General features: G+C 35.9%; 1 protein-coding gene across 3 annotated transcripts in view; it reads left to right on the top strand.

Moving 5' to 3' along the window:
- The window catches only part of DPH6 (diphthamine biosynthesis 6), a 215,752-nt gene that overhangs the window by 74,307 nt on the left and 115,270 nt on the right, over nt 1–26,175 (top strand). For 2 of the 3 annotated variants that reach the window (XM_059819671.1, XM_059819670.1), the window contains exons 8-12: nt 2,788–2,875; nt 11,156–11,306; nt 12,575–12,706; nt 17,502–17,631; nt 21,093–21,267. In XM_059819671.1, coding sequence (XP_059675654.1) covers nt 2,788–2,875; nt 11,156–11,306; nt 12,575–12,706; nt 17,502–17,631; nt 21,093–21,267 — 676 coding nt within the window. Of the gene's footprint in view, nt 1–2,787; nt 2,876–11,152; nt 11,307–12,574; nt 12,707–17,501; nt 17,632–21,092; nt 21,268–26,175 lie in introns of all 3 variants that reach the window. The other variant, XM_059819669.1, reaches the window with a different exon arrangement.

Genomic DNA, 26,175 nt, shown 5'->3' with positions numbered 1-26,175 from the left:
CAGTTGTCAGCTTTCTTAAGCTCGGTATTTGAGAAGTACCAAGCATTTCCTGTCCTTCTTACACTGGTATTTAAAGTGCAATTGATTGACATCTCTTCAAATCATAAAGATATATTTCTCATCTATGTGAATGCCATCTAATATCCACTCTTATGATAAAGGCCCACTGTATTTATGAAACACAGAATAGTTTGATTTTGATTTTTTTTTTTGGGGGGGGGGCGTAACTTGGCATATTTGAAATATTTGGGAAATATAATTTTGCATTTAGATACCTTACCAGTAGCTCTGTGTTCAGGTTTATAATTCTAGATGTGGAGTTAAAAGCAAATCTGTAAACATGAAAAAATAATCAGGTACTGAGAACACTGATTGTACTCTCAGACTTGCTCTGACTTGTCATATTTGTTCTGTGAAAATGTCACAGAGTGTTTTAAAATTATTAGATATTTCCTAGATCTTCAAGGAGACTTGAGAGTTCAGATGATGATGATTTCAAAAAATAGATAATTAGGACAGTTTTTCAACTATTCTTCATTGTTTTCCAAAGTCTTCTGAAAATGTTCCTCAACAAAATTCCTGTGTTTCCATCATGATTAAACATGTATCACCTTATGTAGTCAAGTTCCTACTCAAAACACAGACTTTGAGTGTGAAATGGCTTTTATATAATTATTGGGGTCTCTCAAATCACTGTTTTTCATTTTAATCTCTGCTTTTCAAGTGGTTGGGGGGTTTTTTACCATTTCTTAAGCTGGACATGACATATAAGTTCAGGACTTCCTATTTTTTTTGACTGGTGACTCATCATTGGATGCAAACAAAACTGTTCTGCTTTCCACCTGTTCGTTACACTTCCTGTTGAACAAAACTGTAAATGTTATCAGTTAGAACAATTACGTATGTTTGGAGAGGCTGACAGAAAATGAAGTAGTTTGGAAAAAATATTTTCTTTCAGTATGTATTGTAATACTATTTTCAGCACCACATGATTTACCTGTTGTGACCCATCAGCTGAGAAATATTGGCATATTAAACTAGATATCTATTATGGTCCTATCAAATACCCATGTGTTAGCTGTATGTCATAGGAATGTACTTCACACTGAGAAGAAATATTTGTGATCTCTTAATATTTGCAATACTTCTTGAGAAAAAAATAAGTACTCAAAAATTCTGAAGTTATTGAACAGTTAGCATGGGTATCAATGCTTAGCATCTGTTCTGCTGTGCTAGTGAACTGGAACATACAGGGATACAAGTAGGACTGCTTCTTTTACTTTGGTGTTAAATATATATTTTTAAAGTTACTAAGTGTTCTTTAAATTCAACAGACACTTACATTTAATAACCATAAATTTTTGTTTTTCTTTTCTGACAAAAGCTTTTCTGTTAATTTAGTTTTAAGTAGTTAATGCATCACTGAAAAGTACCAGACTTCCCCATATAGGACTTGAACAACAAGCAGGAAACGTTTATTGAGAATATCCTCAGACACTGGGGGTACCCAGGTACCAAGTACTACTGGAGTCTTGGTGTCTGTTTGTTATTATTTCTAATTATGTATTCCTGTTACTAAAGATTTCCAAAGTTATTTTCTACCTTTTTCTGTTAGAATTAGAAGACACCATAGTCATTTGAAAAGAATGATTTTAATCTTAAGGGACTATCTTTAAGATATCTTAAAGGAATAAGTGATATTTTAATCGTAAAGAACCTTGATAATAACTCTCAAGAATGAAACTGAAGGCTTATTTATCAAAATACTTTAAAAGTTTACTAAAAGAGAAGTAGACCTTGCAATGTAGTGATGATGCTTATCTTGAGTTTTGTTATTTTAAATCCCAAAGCATGTTTTATAGAACAGATATTTCAGTTAATTTTACACTTTCATTAAGTCAGTGGAATCTGGCCAAGACTTCAACTGTTTCCAGTTTGCATGGTTTTTATGTGGCATTACTAGAAATCTCTCTCTCTCATCTCACTGAATACTGTGAAGGTATCAAGGGCACTGTGGTTTCAAGAAATTTATCTGTGTATCCTTAGCCTTACTTGTAACCATTTTCAGATTTTCTTATACTGTGTCTGAGTTTCTCTTATGTTTTCTTTGAGTTTCTCACCTTCTGATGTTTGTTTCCTAGAGCTACCTTTTTCTTAAGTAATAAAACCATGCAGATGGATATAACAGATACTGTCTCTTGTGAATCAAAGCATGACAGATTGTGTCTGTAAAAATGAAAACTAAAATTAACGAATTTGAATCAGCACACAGGAAGTTTATCATTGTTACCAACACATTTGGCATTAAAAAGTTGTGTCTAGTAGTCTTCAATATCAGATGCAAGATGGTCGAATCAGTCAGTTTCTCAGCGTGAAATGTTGTATGTTTTTAATACTTCAAGAACTAATCCCTGGAGCATTAATCAAGAAGAATAGACTTTTAAAAAATCTCCTGTTGATGAAATTAAAAGATTCGTTTACATATTAGTCTCTAGAATGTAAAACATGATGTCATTTATGCTTTCATAGACTACAGCTAACAATCTCTCAATACTGGTCTGGAAGTATAGTTTATTCCTTTTGAAAATGGAAAATTGGTGAAGATAATGTGTTGTTCAACAGTATGATTTTTTTTATAGCAAACTATTTTTTTTAATTTATGTGACAACTGAATAAGAAATTAATAGATTTTCAATGAGTTACCTTGGACTCTGTGTTATACAGCAACTAAGTATTGTCTATATGTAAAATTATATATTATTTGATGCTAAGAATTTTGTATTTCAGAGATTCATCCAAGGTGGTTGTGCATTCGGCTGATGCATTTGCACCTGTGGCCTACCTTCATTTTTTAAAATTACACCTGGAGAATAAGGCAAGTAGACTGCAAATGTCATCTTTCTTTAAAGCTATATGCATGCTTTCTATTTTTATGTTGCTTTGTCAGAGTTTGGAGTGACCCTATATATTCTCATGTGGGTGTACTTTCAAATAGCAATGTTCATAATTAGTTGAACTTCAGAACTTACCATAAGGAAAAACTCAACACAAATGCTTCCTTGTCAAATGAATGAATGGTGGTAGTATATTTGTGTAGCATTTTTCATCTTGAAACTTCGGGGTGCTCAGCCAATGTGGTTCAGTCAAGCACATGTGTAACCTGTGTAGTACAGCTAGCCACACTGTGGAACACAGCTGTGTTAGGAAACTGTATGAACAGTGTTGATTTGGTGGGAGGTAGCATCTCTTTTTGCTGTTTCTGATGTAAGGTGGATGATTTAAAAACTTCATGACCTGCAAGTGCTTGAGTTTTAAACGTACTGGTTTTTGTTTTATCTTTTCCATATGAAAGATACATCTAATGAATTACTTCAAATCAAGTAGAGGAGATTATCCTGGTCAAAGATCTTAAAGGAATCATGAGTCGTTCACTGGGATTCATTCTTTTAGCTTATGATTCCATGGGAACAGCGGAACAGTAACAGAAACTCTAATGGTTTAAATATTGCAGACTTCTATGTGAGCAGAGCTAAGAAGGTCAAAACAGAAGTTATTTTTCTTAGTATTTGTCATCACTTTTCTATTTTTCTTTTCATTATTTTTTCCTCCTGAACATCTGTAAGTGCTAGTATTTTGTTGAAGAGAGTGCCTCATGATCTTCCTAATACTGTTGCAGTCATCTTTTTACAGGTCTTCCTACTTCTTTCTATACTTTGAAGATCACTGAACCTCTTCTAGGTGCAGGGATTGTTATAGAACATTATTATATTGGTATTTTACATTTCATGTCTCTTGAGCGATTACATTTCCTGAATTTCTTTCAATAGATCATGCCTTTTTTTCCCCCCTCTTTTTTAATTTTATTGTTCCAAACAGATAAAATGCCCGTACATTTTTCTTCCGTGATAGCCTCATTCTTGCCTCGGAAAGTAAATTGTATTTCATCCTGTCAATTTCTAGTTTGGGATTTCTTTCAAAAATAAAACATTAAATATTTGTGTGGGAGACTGTGAAAAGGATATCAATGAACTATATGAAGCAAAACCAAATAGGCTGAATAAAGGAAAATTTGGGAGCAGGGCATGGTAGGGAAGAGTGATAATATATTAGTATTTCTTTGGGGGCACTGACTTTATTGCTTATGGCAAACTTGGTGCTAAAATGCACCATACATCACTACAATGTGACAGGCTAGGGAAAATGAAAAACACAAAGCTTTACATAAATCAGGCAAAAAATCATATTAAAATGCATAACATTTTATATAAGAATCAAGATTTTACTTTTATCTGTTCAGAAGCTCTTTTCCCCTTCTTAAGTAGATGTTTTAGATTTGGTTAAAGCCTCACAGTTTCATGCAGTGTTGTAATAAATTATATTTCAAATCCATTGTAGACAATGCTGTCACACTCTCAAAGGGGTGAGGTTTACAGAGGCTTGCCCGGGATTTTGGTATATAACCTAATGTCTTGTATAGTTAAAAGGAAGGTAGTCTATTTTCTGCAGTGGTTGTCTCATAAGGAAAAGCATTAGAATCTTTTGGCTGTAGATTATTTTATGTCACGATAAAATAAGCTAGGTTTTCAAGAAGTTATGAATATGGAGAACCACTCAGTCTTTCAGGGCATAACTTGTTACTAAGTTAGCACTGTTTAACTGCATAATGATAAAGAGATGCTTTCAAGATTGATATGCCTGTAGTACTGTACTTTTTCTCACTATGTGGTGTTTACAAGCCTTACAAAAAATTTAAGTATCAGTTAGTAATTCAGCACTTAAAAGCCAATCCTACAATAATGAACCACTGCAGGGAAAAACTGCTTTAGAAGGAGAACTAATTTTAGTTTCAGGCTTTCAAGGGATTACTGAAAATTGGGTAAAAATTACTCCATTATGAGCAATGTGTAAAAGTAGCCACTTGTGTAAGCACTTTGTAAAAACTACTAACAGACTGCACAGTGATGTGTAATTCTAATAAGTATTATGACATCAGTTTTGTTATCATTTGAGAGAGATACATATTTGCAACTTTTACTGTATATTCATTTTACCTTCGGTATGTGCCACAGGTGTTAATTTTACATTCTTTGAATTTACTTTTATAATCATTATGCAATTATAGCTAGTGTACCTTAGTCTCTGCTGCCTTTCCTCCTCTGTAATGCATTTTCTTCAGCTAAATCTCTTCATGTTTAACTACAAAGCCTGCGTAGAAATTTGTTTTAGATTGTTTCTGGCAGCAAAATGAGCCCTTGTGCCTGAGGGAAAATAACGTTTTACTCACTGTTCTGGTTTAATACATTAGTGTGCAACTTCAAGATGTGTTTTTGCATAATAATTGAAGCTTTTTTTTTAACACACCCTCTTCTCTTTCATTACTAGTGATACAGAAAAGGCTAAAGAGATAAATATAAGATTTTATTATTAAAACATTATTAAAAGTTTGGTAAACACAGCTTAAGTAACTTTCTTGTAGGCATTTTACAAACACATTAAGAATAAATAATAATGCTAATAAAACACTAATGCTCAAAATTCAGGAATGCCTCATTTACTTCATGGTAAAAAACAAGGTCACCCCTGTGATGTACATAACATAGATACCTAGCTTCATCAGTATTTTACTTTGCCAATAAAACTTTCACTTTATACATTCAAAATGTAGAATGCTTTTTGTTGAGGGGGAGGCAATTCCTGAAGCATATTCCAGAATCTTTAAATCAAGTGTATTGGCTTTTGTATTCAATACAAAGTTAATTTTTAATATTTTCAATTAGGAAAAAATACAACTGTTAAACATTTTTTTTTTTTACTTTGACAGCGCAATGGACTTGCAAAACCTTTTTTTTTTCCCCCTATATTATACTATTCTGTTACTCTGTTAAGTTGTGTTGGCTTTTGAATGATCAGAAACAGAAATTAATCCTGTTGGAGCTTCTGCTGATGTGTACATACTTCTGATGACAGCAGTGAACATATTAGCTGTCATTCATGCTTTAAGATTTGCTCTTTCCCACATTTAATAATGAATACTTTGTTCCCAGAGTTCCAGTGAGTAGGAGCACACTTACATCAAACAATACAAGCTGTGAAACTGCAGCCCCTTAAGTTAGGGATAGTCCAGAATTAGAGGGAGTCATGTAGTTTTCTTTCTATATTTGGCAGAAGAAAGGAGCCTGTTTGCCTGTAAGAGATACAGGAATCATGCCTGCTGCTGCTCTTTCTTGTAGCATACTATTGCATTATATTTACCTATCATAAACTGATATTGTGAAGCTTATTTGTTCTCCTGTTTGTAAAGGTCTTGACCTGTTTGGGTGGAACACATTTCAGAAGTGCAAGCAGTTATGCCCCTATTAAACATCAGCAAATCTATTTCACAGGTCAATTTGGAGATGATTTTAAAAACACTTGTAAAAGTTAGAAAAGGTGTTTGGGAGATACCTACTTGCCTTGTGTACTAAAGGAGCATGATCCTGCAGGTTAGATTTGATTTAACTTTGTAGCCTATTTTGGTCCAGTTCCTGGCCTGAATTATTTTAGTTAATCTCCATTTACAACTTTAGCTGTAGAAATAGACTTTGTAGGTGATGTCAGGGGGAACAGGAAGGAATTTCAAGTTGCAAAATATGTTTTGTGGGAGGCATTTTTTGAATAATTTGTCATCATTGAATGATACTTCTCCTAGGTAACCTTTAGTTTCCCTTCTGCATCACAAGAATATGGATAACCCTTGTAGTTATGTTTTCAACATCTGTTTCTGTAACAAATTCAATTTGTTTTTGTAACAAATACTGCAAAATTTTTTTGTACACTGACTTATTTCAAACACTAAGATAATAAATAAAGGATTTTCTTTCCTACTCCATTTGATTGCAGATTCAGTCCAGTTCTCTCAGGAAAGAGAATTTTTCGTTTTCTTTTTATGATGAAGAGACTTTATTTGAAAGTCTTTCAGAGTAAAGGACTTTCTTTCCTATGTGTCAGTGTATTGTACTTGAAATATTGCAAGGAGATGTATGTGGTCTCTCATTATATTTATTTCAAGGACTTCTGTTACCAAGGTGCACCACAAAGAATAAGGAGATTATCATAATCTTTCCGTATGTCTTCTGAGCTCTCTGCCCCACTGTATTCTCATTGGTGCTCAGTGGGAGAACTATCAGTTTTGGAACTGTGTTGTGATAGGTTTTTATACCAGTTTCTGTAGTGGAGAATGTAAGCTTTTTAAGAAGGCAATCTGTTGTTTTCATAAAAGACCACTGCATGTAATTTCAGCTATATCAGTCAAAGTCCTAGCTTCAACAGGAGAATTTGTATCTTGGAACAGTCATGCATTTGCTTAACTTCATTCTGAGCGTACTTGCATCAATGACATGAGTTATGTGAATATAGTTAAGCATATGCATGCATGCAGGCTCTGATCCAAAATTAGGTTGGTATCACAATGTACAGTGGGTGTGGGAGAAACGGTGTAACAAATGGGAAAATATATTGCGTCTGTGAAGTAACATGAAAATGTTATGTGATGAAATAGGTTTTTTAAGATTTAATTAAGATGCCATTATAGCAAGCTTGATTTTTTTGTTTTTAAAGTGATGAGAATATTATTCAGGGAAAGTTAGTCTGTTTGTCGCAGTCTATAAGTTTTAAATTCTTAGATTACTTTCTCTGTCGACAGGAATGGAAGACCAACATTTGTAGGAGATTTGAATATAGCTACTAAATAGAGTCTGGCAGCTCTACTTAGGCTGGCATTGAGCCTGTTCTTCTAGTGCCAAGTTCCACACCTAATACTTCTGCTGTAGCCTGCACCTGTGCTGCTGCAGAAAGTGATTGATTACCTATGTTTCTGGAGCATTGTGGGAGTCAGCCTTGAATGAATCATTGTGATGTACCATAGGCATTGAAATCAGCAGTAGCTTAGAATTATTTTTATCGTCTTTGGTGTATGTAAGAGACATTGTAGAATTTCTAGTATTTCTTAGGAATTTGCAAAAATTTTGCAAATGACCAACTGTTTATGTATGTGTGTAAACACAGATGTATAATTTGATTTAGATCTGTGAAGAAATATTGATATAAGCTTAATAATTTATAAAATATTGACATATTTAGGAAAAAGGGATGTGACTGTGGATGATATGAAAATTTCATGCTGCATCAATTTGGGATATTTGTATATTAACAAAATACAAAGGTACAGGGGAGTTCTGTAGGTTACACCAAACCAGTTGTGATACAGTCTGTGAGTCTCACTACATCCCCATGAATTTTTTATGAAGCACATTTTGCAGAAAACATGTTCAGAAACATAGTTGAAAGAACAATTCTCACAGATGGCATAAGAATGGAATCGGTACTCTTTTCATGTTGACATGCAGAGCATATAAATTCAGTCCTCCAGGTTAGGGAATGGAGAGAAGTTACAGGTCTCTAATAGTACCTACAGAAGATTTCCGTAGCTCTAGATCTCTGAAAAGGTAATTATGTAAAGCTTAACAAAAGCGAGAAACAAAGTGGCTGTCATACTGGCAAGCTGGAACTTTTCCCTTTGCAGTTAACGTACTTTTTGCCTAGTGATGGATTGTTATACCATATTGAAGTTAAAATCCAGGTGATGTAAAAAACAAAACCCAAAGCAGCATTGTGATAGTATCATTCATATCACCATGTCTGTGCATGCTTACTCAGGGGGTAGGACCAAGAGGTGCAAACTCGATATGTATTAGTACTTAGTGAATACCCGTGCTACAATGCAAATTGATTGTTTCATGATGGACGTTACAGATTACCCAGTGAAGGTGACTAATTTAATAAAAAAACAATTTGCAAGAAGGAAATAGTTGCGCTTTTAGCACTTCACGCCAGTATCCAGTAAGTGTATTTCTATAAAGCAACATTTCATGGATTAAAAAAATAGAAAATTTAAAAAAATAGAATCTTTAAAAAATATAGGAAAAAATAGAATTTTCTTGGTTCTTGTAGCATAATCCAGATTAAGATCTATTTCAATTACAGATTTGTGTTCCTTCTTCTTTATTTTCTAAGTTATACCTGAAGCGTTAGGGTATATCAGGCAGCCCTCTGCGTAACAGCAAAATGTATCAACTGACAACAGTAGTTGAAGGTGTAATTCAATGAGTGGGAAATGGTATAGATGCTGTTGGATGCTTGTATATTGTGATGTTGGAATGCATGTCGTTTTTGTGCTAAATTGCCGTTTTCATCTTTGCGCTATTATGTTACGTTTAGTTGACTTCTTTTAACCTTTCATGTACAATTGATTCACATAAAGTAGATTATTGCCTTGACTTTCATGCCTTTCTTGGAGGAATGAATAAAATGAGGTCCAATCAAAGAACATCAGCCCCTCTTAGAGCATAGCTTTAGTGTTTACAGTGCTTATAAAACTCCCCTTGAGCCCTTTTAGAGGCAGCAGAGCTGAGTTTTGTCTCATAGGTAATGACCTTTTTGTAATTTAGCCTTTCCTGAGAATTTCCAAATACACTGCTCTAACTTAACTGGATCCTTTTTCTCTCCAGTGAAGTCAAATATCAATGTAAATGCTGAGTTCTCATTGCAGACTTCTAATACATACTATAGTTTTCTGCCTTTTTTTCTAATTTTTTTTTTCTTAACATCAGGAGAAAACTTTTGAAGTTGCAATAAGGTATGTTTTATTTTCCAAAGTAAAGAAAAAAATACAATAAAATTACTTTTTAAAAAAAAGTCTATATTCAAATTTGATTAGTAATTTTTAATATATCCCATTTGTTTGACAGCTTGATAAGATTTAATTGTTAAAAAGCAGAGAATGCAGAGGGTCAAACTTCAGGTGACCTTATGAGTGCTTTGCCGTATGATTTTAATATTCTTTTTCATAGACATTTTGCAGGGAAATTCTATCCATAGTACACTAATTTGTGAGTTAAAAGAATATTCAGCAGTTTCTAATCCATATTTAAGGATTGCCAAAGGCTTCATATTTTGTCAATTTTTATCTTGCTTTATTTGGCTTTATCATCATTTTAGTGAATTTAGTATTTAAGAAGCCTGCAGTAAAAGGCATAGTTTAGACACTATATGGAATTTGAGACCTTTGAGCGAAAATTAATCGATAGAATCTGGAGTTACAGCATGCAGTGATGTTTGGTTAAGGTTTATGGATAAATTCTGTCATAATTCATACTGGGTTTAGATGAAGACAAGTAGTATTAGACAAGCTAGTGATCCCAAAGTCAACACACTCTGCAGATTAGGCTGCCTTGGAAAGTCAGATGGAAGAGAGTAGGGGTTCTGACTGCTCTGAAGTTAAAAAAAAATATATATGTATGCTGTACTTACATGACTTGTTGAAAATGTAATGAACACAGAATTTCAGAAGACAGGTCAGTACACGCTTTGCCTGTGTATTTTGCTTTAAAAGGCACGCTGGGTAGTTTTATCTTCCTAGGCCTAAGAAAGCATTTGGGAAGAAGAGGTACAGTGAATTATTTTCTTTCCATTTCAAGAAATTTCTTTGATGTATAAATCTTGGGAAATGCTCTTTTCTGTATCTCAAAGCTCTGAGCATACAAAAAAGCATGGTGATTTTGATGGAAATTATAGTCTTTGTGAGATGAAGAGAAAGAAATTTTTTTTTTTTACATGGACTGCATTCATTCAAGGTTCCACAAAGTTTTAAAACTTTGTTAGTCTTTTGCTCTGTTTCAAGTGTTTCTTGGCAGTGTTAATTATCAAATTGCTACTTTTGTACTTCTGTTCCTTTTTTCACTTCATTTATACTATTTTTGGAAAACATAGTTGTACTGTATATAATTGTGGAATAGCATTTCTTCATAATAGTATTCTTCCTGTCTCTTATCTTGAGTCTCATCGTTTTTCATATCTGTTGTCCTTATTTACTACTAAGTCTGCATTTTTATTCCATATGGTATGTCAACAGGAGCACATTGTATTCTGCCAGTTTCTACAATCTAAATAGTGGAAAATCCTAATGCTGTTCTTCCATTAATTGTTCTAAGCTTATGTACCCATTGAACTATAGTATTTTTTGTAATTGAAACCCAAAATTTGAATGATAAAATGTGCTGATTTCATACTGCTTGGCATGCTGTTTACTTGCTTATTTTATAATGTTTGTCTCAAGCAGGGGGAATCTTCAGGTACATTTATGGTCAGTAGTTGTTCTTGTGAGGTAAGCTGCAATGATGACAATATTTTCCCTTCATCGGAAGAGGATGAACCACAGAAAAACATTCCAGTCATCTGGAAGTCTTTGAAACATAATTCTTTGGATTGCAGTGAGTCTTGCACAGCTTTCATTAGAAACATAATATTGACTATTTCATGTTGTGGTGGAGTATGCTGTTAGTTACTATAAGAACACTCCTGAAAAGCATGTTCGTGACCTTTAATAACCAGTCTGAAAAAACGAGATCCTAGTATAGTGCAGTTTTCTGATAGGAATCAATAGATCTGTAGCAATGAAGCATTTCAAGTTATTTTACAGAAAGAGCATAACCCATTTTTTTCTTTCTTTCTTTCCAAAAACACACATTAATGTGTTCTGTTTGCCTGAATGAAATTACTATAATATATTAATTTATTTCAGTGGAGGGATTAAGTTTTATTTAAAAGGTCTAACCACACCTGTACCCATACTCTACTGTTTTTAAATTGAAGATAGAAAAGCAAACTAAAAAGTACAAAACGCCACTGTTCAACTTGCTTACACAGTGTATGAGCCTGTCCCCACCCAAGCAACCTCAGGGTGACATGCATGATGAGGTTTAGCAGCCTAGCAAGTTACTGTTTCTTAGGTAAGCTGCAGTAACTAATCATATGCCTGATACTAGCGCTGCCTCAAACATGAGGTGATTAATGCCAGATGAACCTGACTTCATAGATTGGTAGCTCGTTGAAGTATCACAGCATCACTGTTACCCTACACCCAAAGATTAGTAAACTTTTCCTGAAAACTAAGTTTCATAGTGTAACAGTGTTTGATATTGAATGGTATTTAGGCTCTTGAATATGGATAAGTGCCTGGTGGGATGTTAAAAAAAAGTCTAAACACGTTATGCATTTGCTAAGATGATCAGAACCAGGTTAAACACCTAATGTCCATTAAAATTTGGCATGTAAGTTTGAAAATCTGTTCCTGTGTGACTTAGATACTTTTGAAAATTTTAGCTTTTCAGTGTCAAGTCTTGTGCCAAGTCTGTATCAAAACAGGTAGAGAAATTGTAAAAGGTCAGCAAAAATGGAAAGGAGGAGAGAAATTACTGAAATTGTCAGCTAAACACTACTTGCAGACATATTTTCTGAAGGCAGTGTTGGAGAAGGATTTGTCAAGTAGCATTTGGAAGCTTTGTTACCAGCACACTTAATTCTCATTTTTTAGTTTATATTTGTTTGTCTGTAAATGTTTTTTGAAGATGCTTTTACAGTTTGTGATTTTTTTTTTTCTGTAGAAGTTCTTCTTACTTAAACAATTTTAAAATATATTCTAGGTTAATCTGAAATCTTTCATTATTATAATCATAGTGTTGTTCTTCATTTCCCGTAGCTAACACATTCGGAAGTTCAGGAAAATCCCTGAGTGGTTACCAGTGGTTTTCAGGTATCACTGCTCACTTCCTTCCATCAAAAGGCAAAAATGCTCAAGAGGCAGCAAGGGAAGCATTTTCTTCTCTCCGAGGTGCTTTTTTCTGTTAATATGTTACCTGCTGTTAACTATACTGTTTCTAATACGGCATTAAGTAAGAATCTATATTGTCATATGGTTTTATAACTTTAAATGTTGTGGTTGTCAGTTTGCCATCTCATTTTGCATTTGATTGGAATCATCGATATCAAGACTGCCAGCTTTAATATTGAACACATCGTAATTTGACTGGCTTTTGAAGACCCTAGAAAACCAGAGTAGTGTTCCTATCACTGTAACAACACGATTTCCACACTACTTACTTTATAACTTCCTTTATCGCTTTCTTGCAATATATACTCTGTGTGTGTGTGCATGTGTGCTATGGATGCTGTCTACCTGCTAAAGCACTTTTGTAGCTACCATAATTTTAAATTAAGTTTTCTAGAAAATTGTTGCACATTGTGGCATCTAGGATTAGGTCAGTAGCAGTAAATCTCATTTATATTCTTAATGTAAAGGAGAAATTGCTATCTTGGGAATCATGAAATCCAGGTTCCTTACTATCCCCCTCTTCCAAGATACTGATGTATAAAATAAAATGTTGACATTTTTGGTTTGTATTTTTTTCATTGTAAAATTTAAGTAAAGCATGTTTATACAGGCTTCTTTTCATTCATAAACATGGAAATAATTCTTAGTATCTAAATGGGTAGGCTCATATTCTTGTTCATGAATTTGCATGAGGTATTGTCCTATAAAATCTTATTTTTTGCATGTGCAGCTGAGTATTCATGACTGAATATAGGGTGATAAAGAAACCCTAGAATTTTTTTCAGAAGCAAAGAAGTTATACTTTGTAGAAGGTCGTTAAGCTAGTTTTTGATTGCTTGGAAATCAGCAAGGTGGATATGATCAAACTTTTAGTAAAGGACAATAGTATTTAGTGTAAATCTTCTAGGCATAATCTGTAAATTGAAGCAAAAGGGTTGTGTAATTTTTTTTTCTTTCATTACATTTGAATGGAAATCTGCCAGTACAAATATCATGTATTTTTGCCTTAGCATCTGTCAAAAAAGATTGTGTCTCTGACTAGTACAGTAGCCTATTGCTTTTTGCAAATTACTTGCATTAGCTTTATTATAGTAAAAAAAAATGGTAGTTTTCTGATCTTTGGTAGAAAATGTCAGTTCTCACATTTCCTTTCATTTTTCTGTTTTTGGAAGTGAGTGTGGAAGATGGAATGAATTATGGTTCTGTCATGGCAAAAGAAACAATTTGTGTCTGAACTTAACTGATCTGCAAATATGCACAAGGCTTTTTCTGAACTCATGCTTACAATCTATACAGCAGTTCAGTCTTCAGTGCTGTGAGACTGGAATAAGCACAGTCCTTTTAACCTCTTTGCTGGGTTAACTGATTTAATCACCTCTAAAGAGGATAAGTGCTGCCAAAAGGATTCAGAAATGGAAATTATTACTAGATGTTATGAAACATGGTTGTTCTGTAAAGTGGATGGAATTCTCCTGTGAAGCTAAGAATGGGAGGGAATGCGGTACATTACTGTTTACGTTTATTTTCTTAAACTCTTTTGTTAAACTTTTCTTTAGATATGATTGGAAGATGATAAAGATTGCAGCTCTCTGGTGCAGCTGTACCATGGCAAAGCTCCATAGGCTTGAAGGGAACTACATAGATTTGTATTATATGAAAATTTAGTCTAAAATGCTACTTTCTGTATACAGTTTGGATACTGTCTTTTGTGGCTCTCAGCCTAAGGATCCTGGATAACCTATTTAAAAAAATTAAGCTGTACTTCAGCCAATGTTACCTTTTGGGTCAGTTCTTTTTAAGCAGTTCTGCCTAAGTAAGGATGAATCTCACCGGATTGTATTTTATAAATTATTAGGAACAGTGAATGGCTTGAATTTCAACAGAAAGGCTGTATGGTTTCCCTGTACATCCTGGAGATGTGCTGTGTAATAGTCCTCTCCTTGGGAAACAGAACTTGTTGTCAAGATCCCAAGTGGTGGGTTGGTAACCAGTTCATCATTTATGCCTTTCTACTAGATAGAGTGCTTTGGGAGGTCAGTTTTATTCTGCTTACAAGATAGAGAGAAATTATTTCCCATCATTCCTCTAATACATGCAGAGGAAAAGGGGATTGTACTTTTACTTCCTTTAAGAAGATTTTTTTAAATAAAGCTAGAAATTACAAATTTATCCAAATCTCTTTGCCTTGAACGTGCTCTAATACTGTTATGTGTTCACAATTTAAGAGTTAGTTTGTTGGCTTATTGTGGTGGGTTGACCCTGGCTGGATGCCAGATGCCCACCAAAGCTGCTCTATCACTCTCCTTCCTCAGCTGGACAGGGGAGAGAAAATGTAATGAAAGGCTCGTGGGTCAAGGTAAGGACAGGGAGATCCCTCACCATTACAGGCTCAACTTCACACCCAGGTTTTTTTTCTCTACCTCCTCCCCCCAAGCAGCACAGGGGGACGGGGAATGGGGGTTGCGGTCAGTTCATCACACGTTTTTTCTGCCTCTCCTTCCTCCTCACACTCTTCCCCTGCTCCAGTGTGGGGTCTCTCCCATGGGAGACAGTTCTCCACGAACTTCTCCATGGGCTGCAGTTCTTCACAAACTGCTCCAGCATGGGCCCTTTCCACGGAGTGCAGTCCTTCAGGAACAGACTGCTCCAGCGTGGGTCCGCCGCGGGGTCACAAGTCCTGCCAGCAAACCTGCTCCAGCGTGGGCTCCTCCTCCACAGGGCCACAGGTCCTGCCAGGAGCCTGCTCCAGCATGGGCTTCCCACAGGATCACAGCCTCCTTCGGGCATCCACCTGCTCCAGCGTCGGGTCCTCCACGGGCTGCAGGTGGATATCTGCTCCACTGTGGACCTCCATGGGCTGCATGGGGACAGCCTGCCTCACCATGGTCTGCACCACGGGCTGCAGGGGAATCTCTGCTCCGGCGCCTGAAGCACCTCCTCCCCCTCCTTCTTCACTGACCTTGGGGTCTGCAGAGTTGTTTCTCTCACATGTTCTCACTCCTCTCTTCTCTGGCTGCCATTGCCCAGTTGTTTTTCCCCTTCTTAAATATGTTATCACAGAGGCACTACCATCGTCACTGGTTGGCTCAGCCTTGGCCAGCAGCGGGTCCGTCTTGGAGCCGGCTGGCATTGGCTCTGTCAGACATAGGGGAAGCTTCTAGCAGCTTCTCACAGAAGCCGCCCCTGTAGCCCCCCTGTTACCACAACCTTGCCACACAAACCCAGTACACTTACGCATTTTAAATTTAGACCTGGGAGCGGGAGTGTCAGTTTATTTGGTTTTTTCCCCCCTCCAGTATTCCATATAATGCTGCAAAACTTTTAACTGCAGGCCAAAACTCTTTCTTCTTGACTAAAATGCTGGCTGAAAATTTGAAAAATGTCCTTGTTTCCTTCTTGACTGATGATATAGCAGCTGGTATTAACCTAGTGATTTCTATCAGGCAGCATTCAAATACATTTAAATTTCTGGACAGAATTATCGTTGTGTGCTAATTTCTCAGCTGATATTTCTGGAGATGTATCTTGACTTCATAGGAGTTCTATGCCAATTGCTATATAATCTCTTATATCACTTAGTGCACACTTCCTTTTCTGTCAATGAGAATTCCCCTTTTCAGATTGCCAACACTAATGACAGTATGACTAAGAAAAGCTGAGACATTTAGAGCAAAATTCAGTATTGATGTGACCAAACTAACCTTTATGGAAGTGTGCCAACTCCTGAACTGTCTTTAAAAGCACAGAAAAGTTTTACACAAAAAATATTTGTTTCTCACTAAGGCAACAGCCAACAGAGACTGTCTTTATACTCTTGTACTTCTCCATTGGGAAACAAATATGTAGGTATATACAGGTACGCACTGTAACGTTAAAGGATAAGATCCCCAAAGTTACACTGAGAAGAGCTTTATGTAGCGCATTTAAGTTAGGCCACATGGGACTCTGTTATTATATACGTTCTGTATTCAGAGAAGATTTTTTTCTTCGTTTAGTTTCTATTGCTCATGAGTTACAAAAGGTCCACACTACAGAGCTGATTCACGTACCTCGTTATGGTATTGACTATGTAAGAGTAATACATTCTCCTTAAGTGCTATGACTGGAATCTTCTATGCATACACATTCATATGATCTTGACTTCCCAGTATCTTTTCTTTAACTGTCTGCTTGAACTTTCCTCTGCTCTCATCTTTCCTTCATTTCTCCTGTGGCCACTTCTGTTTCCTATTGTCTGTCTTGCCATTTATAACTCTTTGTTTATGCGAAGATTATTATTGCAGTGAGGGTTTTTAAAAACAGCTTAGACAAACATCCCTCTGGAATAGCATATAAATATTTGATTTTTTCTTTGAAGAGGGTGATGTGCTAAAGGACCTCTTATTGTCCCTTCCAGTTCTGTGATTCAAAGTCCTTTATAGATTACGAGCTGTCATAGACTGAGAGTAAAAAAAATACAAGATAATAAAACTTAGGGATACAAGGAATTCAGACTGTAAGCATTAATGCATGATATGTTTTCTTGGGGCAAGAATTCACCACTGCTCAGGGTAGATAAATTTTATTTGTATTCTGTTTCTGTATATTTGGGAAACTAACATGAGAAAGAACTTAATGAAAAAAACAGGTATTATGTGGGGAAAGGTAGTATGTTGCAAAGCCTTCAGTCATGTTTAGACGAGTGTTAGGTTATTACCAGTTGGTTTTGCTGAACAAAACCAGGATGCCTATGCTGTCTTTTTATCCACATTTAAAATATTCTGTCTTCAACAGTTATATTATTTTTATTCTGCAGCTAATATGACTTCAGAGGGATTGAAACTGAAGGATATTGTTTTGGTTCATCTGTATATGAAGAGCATGAAAGATTTCAATATTATAAATTCGGTTTATGTGACAGAATTTGATTTGTGTCCACCAGCAAGGTAGGATTAGACTACTGCTATAGTATATTTATGATACATTGTAATATACTGAATTATTGTTACCATATTTATGAAGCTTTTGTCCAAATGTTTGTGCCTCACAGACTTAGAAGTAGACTTTTGCTGCCTTTTGGAGTAATCACATCAGGGCTGCTCAGTGCCAAAACACTAGGGTTGGAAATTCTTGCCTTAATAGATACCATAAGGTTTATAAATGCCCCCCCTATATGGACTTACAGAAGAATATTACATTTTTTGCAAGTCTCAGGTATTCTCTGTGACTTGATTGAACTGACAACTCTTTTGTATTGGTGGGATTTTATTTGCTTTTCTTGTTTATTTGCCTCCCTTGACCTGCTGGCAACGCTCCCCTGAATGCAGCCCAGGATATCATCAGCCCTCTTTGCCACAAGGGCACATTGCGGACTCATGTTCAACTTGGTGTCCATCAGGAACCTCCAGGTCCTTCTTTGCAAAGCTGCTTTCAAGCCAGTTGGCCCCCAGAATATACTGGACCATGGGTTTATTCCTCCCCAGGTGCAGGACTTTCAACTACTTCTTGTTGAGCTTCATGAAGTTCCTGTTTGCCTGTTTCTCCAGCCTGTCGAGATCCAGCTGGATAGCAACACAAACTTCTGGTGTATCAGCCATTCCTCCCAGTTTTGTATCATCTGCAAACTTCCCAAGGGTACTCTCTGCCCCATCCTCCAGATTATGAATGAAGATCTTGAACAGGACTGGACTCAGTCTAGACTTCTGGGGTACACCACTAGTTACTGGGCACCCGTGAGACTTTGTGCTGCTAATCTGCATCCTCTGGGCCTGGCCATTCAGCCAGTTTTCAATCCACCTCACTGTCTGCTCATCCAGCCAGTACAACAGCAGCTCCTTTATGAGGGTGTTATGGCAGACAGTGTCAAAAGCCTTACTGAAGGCTTACTATCAATGATTATTAAGTCTTCCTAAAAGCGATGAGGTTTGGAACCTTCTAGGTTCTTGTGACAAACCTTATTCACCTCGTTCTGTTTATTTTGTTAAATACAAAAGCAAATTTGTTAGCTGAGGAGGGGCCCGAAATGCACTTCATGAGATACTGGGAGTTATTTCAAGGCAGTACCAATATATACTTACTATGTTCCTTCACCCGCTTATACGCACTTGGCTGTGGTTGAAGATGAATACTGGGCTAGATGGATCTTTGGCTTGATCCAGTGTGGTTGTTCTTAATGTCTTGTGTTTCCATCAAATAATGATTGTTAGTGGGTAGCTTAGCTGCACTTATGTATTCAGTAAGAATGCAAGTATGAAAAGAAATTATTTCAGACTTCTGAATACACTGATGCTAACACTTTCATTCATAGATCCCCAAATCATAGCTTTTTAATATCTGTTGTACATCCAAGACCACCTCTGACATAATGAAACAGCTTGATGGTCTACGTATGCAGTGTGTGATTCCTGTGTTATTTGGGTGTGTTGTGTGGTTTTTTTCCATTGGAAATTGGATAACAAACACCTAGCCCATGAAATTTTTGTTCTGTTTTTTTTTTTTAGAAGTTGTGTGTTAAAACTAATTTTTGGTTTGTAAATTATTTATTGTCTTTGTCAAAAGGGCTTATTTCTTATTACAGTAATTCATGTTCTTAAGCGTCTGAGATAATATGCTCAGTATGCAGAACTGCTATAGCCTGAAAAGTTCAACTTGGATCATAGGTTAATACAGGTTGGAAGGGACCTTTGGAGGTCATCTAGTCCAATCACCTGCTCAAAGCAGGGTCAACTGTGAGGTCAGACCTCATGTCTTGTTCATATTTTTAAAACCGATTGTTTAGCAATTTTCTGATGTAAAATACTATATTTTGTACTCTTATTACATAATAGGCATGTGAATTTTAAGCGTAGCATGACAAATAGTTAAAAGACATTGTTAAGATAGTATATATCATCATAGATTCACATTCTCCTACACTTTCTGGGTGTCAGAAGAGACTAAAAGAAAGCAGGAAGAGGCTTCTTCGAGATACTGATTGTAGGCCAGGATTACTACATCACAGAGGGATGGAGTGTTGGTTGTGTGTGCCTTCAGAGGAAGGATCTAGTCCCAGCTGTAAATGACACAAAATTAATCTCCACTCCTATGTATCTTAAGTTCTTTTTATGACACTTAACTTCTCCTGATTTAGCTTCCTTCATTTCTCATGCTGCTGCATGTTTTAAGCCTCCACATTTGCATAGCCACCCACATAGCCTTCCATCACTAAAATAACAGGTAGAAAGATTGGGAAGTTGCAGGGAAATGGCTTTTTATTATTATTTTTATGGAACAAACAGATTTATGTTGCATTTTGTCCAGAAGAAAAATTATACAGCAGTTTGCATGGCTGCATCATTGCATTATGCACAGAGACCTGGTTGTGGGAGTTCTCACAAGCAATATGCTGGAAGCACTGACTCAAGGGTGTGGATCTGCACTAAATTTGCAAAATTGTCTTGAAAATTTACCAGCCCAAGCAGAAAATCCATTCATCCATGCTTATGATGATGGTAATGAGGAAAAAATACTGTATTTGCATGTGGGAGGAAGGGAGAAAAGTAGTTTTCTTGGAAGAAATAAGCAAGATGAGAAGAATTTTGTAGGGTTGTTACATGATATGATTCCTGCTGGGAGCTAAATGACTTTTTTATGCATGGACTGCAAATGCAATTATTTTTCAAGCTTTGAAATGTTGATTTTGCACACACACACACCCTACACCCCCTGCTTTTTCACTGGCCACATGCAACAGACCGTCTGTTTGTCTGTCCGTCCATCCAGCCACTCAGTCTTCCTTGGAGCAAACAAAAGTGAACTTTTCAAATGAATGCTTAAGTAGGTTTTCAGTCCTGTCATAAGTGTATGTCTGTCATGCAACTTGAAGTACAACAGAAAAATATGCTCAGTAGTGCATGATAACATCTGAGAAGGGTGTAAAGGAACAATAACCTGCTGCTTTTTAGAAACGTGAACCTCCAGTCCAACCATTGGAAGGAGATTCAGTGAAAAATGAGTGGAGGTACGAGTATGACAATAATACACTCAGTCTGAAGACTGCTTAGCATAACTTCTCTGGCACTTCCAGAGTTGTGTGGTCAAGATTTTTTTAATAAAAGAACTCATGTATTCTTAATAAACTAATACACATCATAAAAATAACCAAATGGAAACGAGCCATTGGTTATGGTGCTAGCTTCTCCTCAGTAATGGAAATTATCTTGCTGGAAGTCTGAAGTTGATCATTATTTGGAGAGAAGATAACAGTGTAAATGCTAGCAGGTTATTGCGATACCATAGCTTTTGTTTTATGTTCCTGACAAAATTTCATAACATAATATCCAAACAAAAAACCCATGGAAAATAAATGCTGAAAGTCGGTGCAAGCAAAATTTCTGTATGGAAAAAAATAACTGTCCTGTCTTTTCAGAGTATGTGTGGAAACCCTGTTACCTGATGGAGTACTGTTTTGCATTGACTGCCTTGCACATAAGTATGACATTGCAATGGATGATGTGTTAAGCAATGAAAAACTGGTCATGCATGTACAGAGCATTTCCCACTGGGCACCTGCTAGCATAGGACCTTACAGTCAGTCCATCAAGGTAGGGAATCTTTGTTACTTCATGTGAACTATATGTCAGTTTACTGAAATGAGTACAGTTATAAAGTCTCCTCCATTTGCACATTCAGATGGGAAAGAAAGTATGTTAAAAAAAAAAAATAAAAATGAGCATTTTGGATTTGTATTTTTAAAACTTACGAACAAAACAGAAACTTAACCCGCATCAGTCTGTCATTTTGTGATCATAAGACAGATTAAATTATTCTTTGCAGAGAATCTCAAGAACAGCCTACTTTTGTTGTATATTATAATTAGACCAAATAATTGTGTTGCGCATACACTTCTATAAACTGCCTAGAATATTTGATATTTATTTGTTTAAAGTGAGCAGGTTCAAACTTTTTTATAGTTAAGTCAATCCTAAAATGCTTTTTTAATGAAATCCCTCTTGAGGCTCTTGGTACTGTTAACCATTTAAAGGTACAGCAAGGTTGAAGAACTGTTCTTTTTCAGATTAATAACAAACTGAATAGAATATTACAAGCTATTTAAAAGTATGAAAAGGAGGCAGTAAAATATCATGGAAAACTGGACCAAAAATTTGAATAAAAAGTTTTTTTCCTAATATGGTACCTCTTGCCCAGCCAGTATTGTTCTGACAATTGATGAAGAGTCTCACCTTTTCTGTTGAAAAAAATGTATATATCCCTTTCTTACCAGTACTCCTCTTGTGTAATACATTGTCCAGTCCAAATTATTGTGTTGTGCAAACTGATTTAAGCAACATGTTATGGCATCTGTTTAAAATTCCTGAAACTTCTCTGAGTCTGCAAACCCACCTAGTATAATGGCCATGGAATTGTACTTTGTTTTGACTTTGTAGCTTTTTACGGAAAATGTCAGGAATTGTATGTTGCTTCAGAAGGTCATGGGGAATTTGTTTCATTTGCAGGAGGAAATGTTGGTAGATAACTACTGTATTAATCTTGTGGTTATAGCAGGGTGGGTTTTTGTCATCTGTGTATTACCTGTTTTTCCTGAGAAAGCAGAAAGTTGATTTATTAAACTTTCTTCCATTCAGTCTTACACCTTGACGGTCAGAATTGTATCACATCATGTGTAGTCCTGCAAAGATAAAATTTAATAAGCTTTGCACCATTTTATTTGGAGAAACTCCTATGATATATCATCGCAACTAATCTGTATTACTGTCCTGGAGCTGGCATAGACTTAAATTCAGAAAAGGGTGTGAACTAAAAATTGCTTTAGTAACCCAATGAAGAGTCCTATGCTGCAAGCAGACAATAAGTAGGCACTGCCAGTCTCTTGGATCTCCTGGTGGTATGGGACAGTCAGCATAGACAAGGAAAGGTTCATTTCTCTTCAAATATAGTGTAACCAGTAACACTGGTCAACGATTTAAACATTAAGGAAAACTTCCCACAGTTTTTTTGTTTGACTCCCCGCGCCCCCCCCCCCCCCCCCCGCCAAAGGGAACATTTTAGTCAAGCAACGTTTTTAAGGTGGAAGATAAGTATTTTTACTTTTAAAATCCAATGACCACAGGAATAAAGAAACAGTAATGAAAAGCTGCATCTCTGCTATAGGATCACTCACTTGTCATCCTTTATGGCTAAGTTCTGTCTCTAGTCCACAAACACTTATATGGGGAATTGGTAATATACATACCAGCAATAGTTTTAATTTTCCTTTGCCAGATTTTGCCTTACTACTGCCACCAATATGTTTCATCTGAGTATCAATATTTAATGTTATCCCGGTTTTATCTTGCTAAGAATCTTTGAATTTTGGTAACATATTTCTGTTCTGCAGAGTTTGATCCAGTAAACATCAAAAGAATATTCTTTTTTTGTTTGTTTCAGTAATTGTGTTCTATATTTAAATAATTTTTTTCTTTCTAAAATAGCATATAGATGATACAACCTATAAAACCCTTTCATAAGTATACATCATAAAGTAATGCATAAGTGCATAAACAATGCATTTGCATTTGAAAATTTATTAATGGAAGATAGGGATCTTGTATCTTCTTAAATGTGAATTTTCTGAAATTAAAATCTTCTTTAGGTGGGTTTTCAGAACTTCCTTGGACTATGTATGGGCAGGTATTAAGCTCTTAAGGTCACCAGCAGAAGAAAAGCACTTCAGGATATTTTAGGAATAGAATATATTTTCCAGAATAAATAAGGAAGGAACAAAGGTGGTTTTTTAATCTTTATAGTCAACAAAAATTATTTGAGATTATAATAATTTTATGATGATGAAATGGTGATCAGTTTTGTATGTTTGAGGAACAATAAATGGTTATTACCCTTGTGTTGTGTTTCTGTAGATTTTGTTTGTCATTTGCTTGACAGCAACTGGACAATTAAATTGTCTTTCCAGTCCAACATGAAGTTTTGTGGACACTGGGGAATCATCATGTATTTTAGCACAGTATTTTTGCTCAGTTCAGAATAGGTCAAGGACTGTAATATTCAGGGTATTGCAAGTTGGGATTGCTGTGCGCTGGCATGTAAGAGAAGAGCTGGCAGCAGAAAGGTGTAGGTGGTTCATACAAAGTATGAAATTCACACTTCAGGCTCAACAAATCACTCAGCAGAGCAGCACTTTAATTCTGTAGGGATCTTGCAGGATCCTGCCAACAATGCTATGAGGACAGAAAGTAAAAATTTGAAATTTACCATGAGAATGTCCTGACCTCAGTCTGATAGACACCAAACAACAGTGGCAGAATGAAATTAGGGTGTTCAAAGTATTTATAGCAAAATCAAACATTCTTCCTCTTTTGGGTTTAACATTCTTTAAAAACAACTTCAGTGTTTCTACTTGTAAGAAGTAGACATAAACTGTTGTAAGATACAATATGACTGACTTTCTTATAATTAAGAAAAACCTGAGATCATTTAATATATTTTTCTTGGTCCACCTGTTTTATTGGTGCAGAAACCTCTGCCAATCTCAATGTTTGTGTCAGCAACTCGTATGTAAGCTACGTCAGAGTTATTGTAAAGGCTATACTGCTGATCTCAGTAATGTATAACAAGGATTCTGATTATGTCCTTTTAATAGTACCACAGACTATCTTGGCTATTCCATCTGGGAAGAGGTGATGATACATGGTTTGCGTTCCTCCAGATCTTTGTTCTGCAGTGGGCACCAGCCCAATTTGTACTGGTCATTCATAGTAGCTCAGTATTTTTACTAAAGGTACTTCATGTTTTTACTTCTCACTGTTATTTATCAGATTACTATTTTATTTTCATGTTTTAATTCTGTTTTACCAGTGGATTAGAGGATTTGTCAAGACTAAGCAGTAGCTTGTGTAGAAACAGTTTACTTACCATCTTCAAAAAAGCTAACAGCACAGCTAACAAAGCTAACAGCACAGTTGTACATCAGGGAGTTAAACATGAAGAAGCACTGCAAAGCTGTGTTTGGGGTGAGAAATTTATACTGAGAGCTTAATCATGATTATTTATTTTGTGAGAACATTCCTTGAGCATTTATGAACTGTGAGCATAGTTCATTAAAAAAATAACTAAAAAAAAAAAAAAAGCCCAGTGCAGCTGAAACACTAACCACAAATACTTATCTAAGAATGCATGGAAAGTTGACAGTGTTTGTACCAGATGTTCTTCTAATATGCTAATGTAGTTTAAAAGTCTATTTGCACTTACAGTTTATTTGCTTTGGCAAAGTTTCTTTTAATGTTTTCCTATCTGGAAATGAACAAATGAATGGCCACAGTAGAATTTATCATACTTGCAATTACAATAATTTTTGATGGTGGCATAATGTATTTTGTACACATACCAACATATATGCATCTATGACTTGATTATGTCTGTTGAACCTTTTTAGCTTTTCCTTGTGACCTCAGTTCTTTCCCTCTGACAGCTGCCGAATCCCAGTTTCAGCCATCCTTCAGGCATCTTTTTCTCAGTTTTATCCTCCGCACTGTCTGAACCCAGTGGCACAAACATAAGAAACAAAAGAGTGTTCTTATTCTCTGATTCCAGTGTCCAGATACCTATAACTTGATCAAAGTTGGGTTCTTTTTTTTTCCTGTTTACTCAACTTACAATAAATTGTTTTTTCCTTTCATTTTTCTGATCATCAAGGCATGATGAATTAGCGGGTAAGTACTGTGGGAACAATAGTGGGAATGAAGAGTCTTGCATCTGGTTTAAGGCAGTGATACTTGCAATGGTTCTAATGTTTCCTTGCTATGAAGACTTAGTTCCTTCTCTTGCAGTGAAACTGAAAATGGTCCGATAGAGCTTAGTGCACAATCTGTAGCAGATGGCTTTAAAAGGAGAAAGTGATGTTGGAAATAGCCTTGTCTATTATGTAGACCAGGAAAGATTACCTGGCTGCTTAAACTATCTGATTGCAGTTTTCCAAAAGCATGCTTAGCTGTTGTTAAACAAAATGCGTATTTTAAGGAATCCATGCATTTAGGGATGCATGGATTATCCTTGTAAGAAGATCAGCTGAAGAAGGATGAAGATAGAAAGATGTCAGAAGATTCCTATTAGTGAATCAAGGACTGAAAAAAAATCATGATATGATCCTTAAAGATATAGGTAACCCTTTAAAATACATATAGATGATAAGTTGTTCGTGTGCTTCCTTCCCATCTTTTCCTTTTGTGATTCAGCAATAGTATGTTATATTATACCATACCATGTATAGTAATATGGGCATACAATACCTGGAGCTTCCAGTGGGTGGAAAAAAAAAAGTGGTAGTCAACAGTTCAAAGTCTAAATAGTGTTCCTCTGGGATTGATACTTGAGATGATACTGTTAACATCTTAATCAACAAGTTGGACAATGGGATTGAATGCATGCCTAGTAGGATTGTGGATGACAGTAATTTGGATAGTGGTTGACGCATTGGAGGGCAGGACCACCCTTCAGAG

This window comes from Gavia stellata, chromosome 7 (assembly GCF_030936135.1).
Source record: "Gavia stellata isolate bGavSte3 chromosome 7, bGavSte3.hap2, whole genome shotgun sequence".
Classification (NCBI taxonomy): Eukaryota; Metazoa; Chordata; class Aves; order Gaviiformes; family Gaviidae; genus Gavia; species Gavia stellata.
The sequence above is the reverse complement of the archived record's forward strand: the minus strand, read 5'-3'. Positions and strand labels throughout refer to the sequence as shown.